Genomic DNA, 7,223 nt, shown 5'->3' with positions numbered 1-7,223 from the left:
GATTACTGCATCGCTGCAGACCAGATGGACATAGTTTACATGGCGCGTGAATTATGCAATATCTTTAGGCAGCTACACTCCCAGAAATAGGAACTATATCAAACTCGAGGGTAGTATAGTCTCATTTACCATTCGACAAGCTTGCCCACGGTTTGAGGGTTCATAAATTACCAACGTCAGTGGAGCACAGACGGGAGACACAATACCATCAATCTAGTCGTAGTCTCCATGTCGGGAATTGATGCCCAATTTTGTGCCCAGAAGCTGGTAATTCCCCCTCTCTCCAAGTTATTTCCAGAGCAAAAATGATCAAAGAAGGTAAGGTACCGGATTTAGGGTCACGATCTTGATGTACATGGAACTAGACATAGGAAAGAAGCTGGGAGTTTCATCAGACATCATCCGCTACAGAGAGAATCATCAAACATCTGCATCCAGACTTGCTAGAATTTAATAGTAAAATTTAAACGAATCTACAGGAACAAAAGCTTAATTAGCACCTTTCTAGTGCTGAACTAAACTAATGGGAATGAATCAGGGATACTGTAAGAGACGCAACTTAAACATAAGAGCTAGAAGAGCAACTAGACACAGAGGAGAGAGGGGCCAAAAAATGAACACCTCGAAACTTTGAAATGGCTCACGAAGAAGGTTCTGATGCGGCAGATGCAGCCTTTTTCTTGGCAAAGTATTCTTCGGCACGTGCCAAGTTCTTGGCAACAGAAGGCTTAACCCACTTCTTTCGGCCAGGCAAGACAGTGACGGAACAGCCAGCAGCCTCGAGCTTCTCTTTCGCTGCCGCTGAAAAGGCACGGGCCTTTACATTTAACTTGACACTTAGTTCCCCGTCTCCTAAAATCTGAAAGTGTGGTAACAACCAAACAGTTCACAACAGTTCGAGAAAACTTACAAGAAGACAAGCTCCACTTGTTGCTGCCCTAAAAATAGGGAAATAAAGGACTTTCTTACCATTCTTCTACAAAGCTAGAAGAACACAAGCATTACGTGATAAGCGCATATTATGATTAGAGAAGGCAATATTAAATGGATTCAACTTGCAAGCACTGACGACGATGATTAATCCACTTATATGCTTATGTTGGAAAAACGGGGAATACAAGTTCCATTAAGCAGATATAGGGAGCAAGCATATGCTTCTGAATGAAATCTAGAAGATGGAGACATCATTGACAAAATCTTGAGGCCTAAGTGCTACAAAATGACCCTTAAAAGGCCCCCACTAAGGGTAGAAGTGCTGCTCTAAAGGGGAAAAAGAAAAAGGTGATGCACCAAAGAAGAGCAGGGACAACCTTTATATGACTGTGGCAACACTTTAACCATACCCAGGCATGTTCATACCTTCAAAGGGAGTTTCCTTTCTCTTCCAGATGGGTTAATCAGACCCTTACTCTTTAAAGTCTCTAGAGACACCTCATCTCCTTCTTGAAATCCAGCTGCTTCAATGTGCTTTAGATTGACAGGAACATACTTAGGTAATCCCGCATGCATGCCTTGCCAGTAAAACAAAGAAACAAAAGGTCTCAGCAATTACATTGTATGAAGTATAATTAGGCACATGAGACGTAGAGACATTTTTGCCCACACAAAGCAAAGATCTTCTCTTCTAAAAAACCTGTGCCACTAGAATTTTCAACTGACGGAACAAACAGAAGGCTGAACAGCAAAACAAGAGAACTGGTATACCACCATGTGCCTACACCTATATTTACACCACTCATTCCAATTTGTAGGTAAACTAAAAATTTCAGGGGAGATATGACTGCTGGCCCCTTGACATTTCCCACCATCTTTTGTTTATTGGTCATTGGTTCTTAAAGCTGTAGTTATTGCATATCAAGGATTCTCCCAAATGATGTACCACAATTAATATACATATAATGGCATCTTGTATGAATAAATTCATTCTGGTAACTCAGAAGTCTTGTATTCTAGATTGCCCTTACTCTGGATGACTCTTACTTAACTATTTCTATTAGGCGTGTCCATGAAATATTAGTGGTGCCAAGATGAAAGAGAGCAAGCAAGCATGGCTCCTTGACAATGATGGGACACCCACAAATCACATTAGTGTTACATAAAAGCACTCATTACAGAAACCACAAGATTTGATTTAAAAGAGTGAACAATGTACCCTGTAAGGGTGGAAACAAGATTCGTTGATCATTCTCAAGATATACTTAAAAAGATAAATACTTGCTCAAAAACAGACGTTAACTATATGACATGCGAGTGTAAAACACTATCAAGAAGACTTGCTGTTGTCCAACTTCTCGAGGATTTAGTATGCCTTGCCAATATCCTTGCTTCCATCAGAAATTTAACCAACAGGATATTTAAGCATGATCTGTCCCAAAATCACATGCACACCACTTAGGGTGGCATCATATTTTGCTTTTGGTAACTACCAACTAAAGTAGAAATAAAATGGAGACATTTGGTTAGAAATAGGGTCAAGATAACCCATGACTAGGCCAAACCATCAATGAAAAACTTCTGAATGAGAGTGATCGAACGTGACGAACTACCTTGGCTAGACTGCAATATCCAGGAAAAGAGGATCTGAAAGCTTTCTTTTATGGAGTTGTGTGAAGTCATCTCAACGTTCCATGTCTGATTGCTGATTAAATGCAGCATGATCACAAACCTTAATGTGACAGGCAGCTTAAAATGACCAGAGACTAGTCCTTGTTGCAATAGATTTAATTTTTCTTTCTGCTTGCAGCTTTGTAGTAGAGCACTTTACCATGAAGTCTGTAATAGATAAACTATAAAGTAGCATGGGCAGTGTCGAAACAGTCAAAATCACGGTAAACTAGTCAGCTCAACCAGCTTCAGCTAGAAATGACTGGGACTCGGAATATACACATGGTAAAGCCCTTCTTGTCGAACCTATATCTCAAGGTGCAAAACTGAAAAATCCCAATGATCTCCACTACCCCCAATTTATTCGTTTTAACATAACTACTAAAAATTGCATAACTACAGACCAAAAAAAAAAAAAACAATTGCATAACTGAGTAGCATGGACATGGAAAAAACAATTGCTTTCTAAGCATATCTAAATAAAAAAGATGAAAGAGCCTTTTCTTTTTCTGTAGACCAAGCTAGAGAAAGAACAATTTACTAGAGATAATGCTTAAAACATGCATTTTTAACAATTCTACACCAATTCACAAGTTTGCTAGATCTGCACCAAAGCCAAGAGAGCAAAACGGAAAAAAGGTCCTAAAGATTAAACCCCCGATATCACAGAATCATTTCTTCAAACAACTTCCAGACACTCATGGTCCCCAACTTTTTGCATGATCCTTGATCATGACATCCACCACCCACTACATTAACGTTATATCAACAAACCTCAACATGTGCCCATCCGACAAAGAAACATCATTCCATCCCAAAATCGGACAAATACCGAGATATCTAAATCGCGACCGAACAAGGCAACAAGAAACAGGCACGGTTCATTACCTCCCGCAATGCCGCGCAATTTAGGGAGACGCCGGTAGAGCGGCATTTGACCACCCTCAAAGCCCTTCATGACGCCCGGTCCCGACCGGGACTTCTGACCCCTCATCCCGAACCCGCAGCTCGCTCCTTGACCCGCCGAGATACCCCTCCCCTTCCTCTTGGCCTTCTTCCTGGACCCAGGCTGGGGTCCCAAGTTGTCCAGCCTGAACCGGACGGGGTCGGAGGACGACGGCGCCGCGGCCGGCGGGGGAGACGCCTTGCCACTGATGACGAGCGGGGGCTTTTGCTGCTGTCCCCTCTTCAGCTGAAGCTTCGGAGGTGGGAACAAACAGGGTCTCGCTCTCAAGCTGCTGGGGTCGCCCTGCGAGGTGAAAGATTGAGGAGTTTGCTTCCAACAGTGAGAAGAGGGTCATCGTGCCCGAGAGAGAAGAGAGAGAGCGTACCTTGAATGAGGAAGAGGGATGACTGGAGACGAGGGCGAGCCTCGTAAAGGAAGTCGAAGGAAGAGACAGAAGAGACGCCATGGGCGATTGTGAGCTGGAGATGGGGGGTGTTGATACTCGCTCTGCTATCAGAACATGTCCTTCTAACGGATAAGATGCAGAGCGAGAGCGAGAAAGTGTGAGAGAGGAAACGAAAAAGAAATGGAAAATGACATAAACAGTCTTAAACTTTGACCTAATATGTAATTTAATTTATAAATTTTTAATTATTTAATATAATTTCTAAACTTTAATTTAATGTATGATATAGTTCCTGAACTATAAAGATGTGCTCTTTCTGAGTTGATGTTTGCTGGATCGAACAGGGATTCATTCTTGTTCTTCTTGAAAGATAAATATGTGCTCTCTCTGAGTTGATGTTTGTGTGTAGAAAGTTCCAGTCCACAGAAACAGATCGGAGTTAAAAACCTAGAACCCGTCGATTGGGAAAGGGCAAAACAAAACAGAACCTTTGTAAATCACATCAGTTAATTTGGATGGCGTGCAATAGATGCCGGCAGTTTCAAGATCAAGATCTGGTCCGCGAGTTATGTCCAATTAATTACTTAATTTCGCGATAAAGAACTCGAGAGAGCATCTTGACTCCGACCCAGAAAAGACAGACAGAACAAGAACAACCACAACGCCGGAATAATCGACAGGTTCGAATTTTTCCCCAAAAAATTCTCTTAGGAACCGATGGAACCGGCGAAATTAGCCCGATTCCATGGAGGGCCCATCACAAACAAAACGGGGCGAGAGCAAATCTACGGGATTTGTGCCTTGCCGGCATGGATCTGGCAACATAGGGTCCCGGAAATGAAGCTAAAACAAGAAAAAAAAAAAAAACAAAACTTGGTCGCTTTTAAAGATGAATTTCAGGCAGGTGAAGAAAATGAAGGAGCCGCTTCGCATATCCCCCCAAATCTCAGCTCAGATATCAAGATCTGCCAATTGAAGAATCCGAACGTACTAATTATCAAGAAGAAACACACAAGACGACCCGTCAAAGCCCCCAAACACCTTAGAAGCAAAAGCTTCTTCCTTTCAAACACAAACCACCCGCAAGAGAAAGAGAGGGAGGGAGAGAAAGAGAGAGAGAGAGAGAGAGTACCTGAGCTAAGAACTGTACAAGGGCACCCCCAAAGGAGGACTAATTTTTAGGGGGGGAAGGCGAAAGAGAGAAGGGGGAAGGAGTCTTAACAGGCAAGAGGGGATGGGGCGAGGGGGGGGTTAGGCAGGAGGCACAAAGAAGGGGTCATGTAGGAGAGGCACGGTTCAACTTATAGACGAGGAGGAGGAGGGTGGGTTTGATGGCGAGACAGAGAGAGAGAGGAGCGAGAAGAAGAAGAAGAACAAGAGAATCCGCAAGAAAGAAAAATAATATGGAGAGAGAGAGAGAGAAGCAAAAGCGTTCTCGTGTGATTGGGCAACAGCGATGACAGAGGAGAGAGAGAAAAGGGGAAGGCCCGTAAATGCAAGGCTGCAACGTCTCCGTCTCCGTCTCCGTCTCCGTCCCACTCTCTCTCTCTCCCTGCAACTAACGTGAGTTTGGTAACGTTTCTATTTTTGAAAATAATTTTTTTTAAAATAATTTTTTCTATTTTTATTTCTTAGAAGAGTTTCTGAGCAAAATAATACGTTTGGTAACTGCACAAAATTTCTATTCCTGAAATAGAAAAAGAACAGAAATGCATTTGGTAATTACACAAAATTTCTATTCTCAATTTTTTGCATTCAAATCTATATCTTTTATTTAACTATAAGTACAAATTATAAGTGAAAAAAATCAATAAGCATGGTTTATTAATTTGATATGACACTCATTCATTTGGGATCATCATATTGCCCCCGACATACCTTTCTCTTGTGGCTTATCTCTCTCAACCGGCTGCCTTCCTAGGTACTCCTCCTACAAATCCGCAGGATTGACACCGCCTTGTGCACTTTCTGTGGTGATAGACCAGATTCGATCAACCACCTCTTCTTTGAGTGCACTTCTACTTCTAGGCTGGCTTCTTTCTGGGCAACTAAATGCAACCTTCCATGGCGCAACCGTCCTTGGCAAGAGCATATTAGGTGGGCAATGAAAGTTTGTGGTGGATCTTCCTTTGCTCACCGCCTCTCTAGATTTTCTTTGGTGCATTATGTCATGTCATTTGGACTGAAAGGAACAACGCCATCTTCAGAAACAAGAGTGTATATATCCCGGGTATGTGCTTGCACCTAGTCAAAGTCGTGAAAGATAAAGCCATATCCATTGGGGGAGTTGAGGATACTCCTAGGAACCGGCAATTACAAAGGAAGTGGGGGGTCTTCCACCTTCAATCTTCGAACTGAACCAGATGGCCTCTTAATTCGGTGTATTAAGTCGCCTTGTATTTAGTTGGTCTCTCTCTGGCTTGTTGTATAGTTCTTGCTGAACCAACGTGGACCCTGTTCGGACATTTCTGTGTCCTAATCGGGTCAAGGGTTGGCTTTGGCGCTATATTGTATATGGTGTTTTGAAAAGTAATACATATTCTTACCTTTACAAAAAAAAAAAACATGAAACGCTTTTTATCATAATCTAAATCTATTTAAAACAATAATCTTCCGTTGGGCCGATTACTGCGTAAATAGTTTAGATCCGTAAAAATAAATAAATAAATGAAATTATTTGACATCATAGAGTCATCCTTGAAAGGTTTAACATAATCCAATCATCAAATGAATATAAGCAAGTTTTTGATAAAATAATCACATACGATGCCAACATATCCACGCCATTAACAGTATTCGCTTTCCAAATACATGTGTGCCGAATAAAAGAGAAGGGATAACACAAAATAGGCCATTCAATTATCAGATCAGGGAACGACAACCAGAATTTACGACAGTGTCTATTGATCTCAGACGTTTTGTTAATACAAACTCAAAAAACATCCGAATCAAATACATTATTTGCATAAGATATTTGAAAAAATTGTTTATCATCATATGTTTATTCCATAATCAATGAAATACTATGAATCAATCATAAAAGGAGCCGAAAGATCATAATAAACCTTATAACCATGTTCATGCGTTGAATAACTAAAGCTCTGATACCACATGTTAGATTAATAGGATTTTTCAATCACATGAATATGAAATCAAATTGGTAAATATAAGATACCCGAATCAAATGAAGCCATTATTGATTCAATGAGAAAGAACTTGTGTCCATGGGTATGAATCTTCACCACTTTCCTCTATAATGGTTGCGAT

The 7,223-nt window shown here is 41.2% G+C and overlaps 1 protein-coding gene and 1 long non-coding RNA gene across 3 annotated transcripts; both read right to left on the bottom strand.

The window, feature by feature from the left end:
* Positions 1-362: 362 nt before the first annotated feature.
* On the bottom strand, positions 363-4,366 carry LOC115693197 (50S ribosomal protein L15, chloroplastic). Of its 2 annotated transcripts, none has more exons than XM_056306717.1 (5): positions 4,255-4,366; positions 3,936-4,078; positions 3,493-3,853; positions 1,360-1,511; positions 363-859 (listed from the first exon to the last, which is right to left on the bottom strand). In XM_056306717.1, the coding sequence occupies exons 2-5, from the start codon at positions 4,014-4,016 to the stop codon at positions 641-643; spliced, it is 813 nt and encodes a 270-aa protein (XP_056162692.1). In that variant the 5' UTR covers positions 4,017-4,078; positions 4,255-4,366; the 3' UTR covers positions 363-640. The 2 variants fall into 2 exon arrangements, with proteins under 2 accessions (XP_056162692.1, XP_030476366.1); XM_030620506.2 differs by having other exon boundaries at positions 3,936-4,163; positions 4,224-4,348.
* A 100-nt stretch (positions 4,367-4,466) lies between these two features.
* Positions 4,467-5,473, bottom strand: LOC130136619 (uncharacterized). Its single transcript, XR_008815441.1, has 2 exons — positions 5,089-5,473; positions 4,467-4,510 (listed from the first exon to the last, which is right to left on the bottom strand). It is a non-coding gene; the product is annotated as an uncharacterized LOC130136619 (long non-coding RNA).
* Positions 5,474-7,223: the final 1,750 nt, after the last annotated feature.

Source organism: Syzygium oleosum, unplaced genomic scaffold, assembly GCF_021117445.2.
Source record: "Syzygium oleosum isolate NSW1041296 unplaced genomic scaffold, Sole_v2.1 Sole_v2.02, whole genome shotgun sequence".
Lineage (NCBI taxonomy): Eukaryota > Viridiplantae > Streptophyta > Magnoliopsida > Myrtales > Myrtaceae > Syzygium > Syzygium oleosum.
The sequence above is the reverse complement of the archived record's forward strand: the minus strand, read 5'-3'. Positions and strand labels throughout refer to the sequence as shown.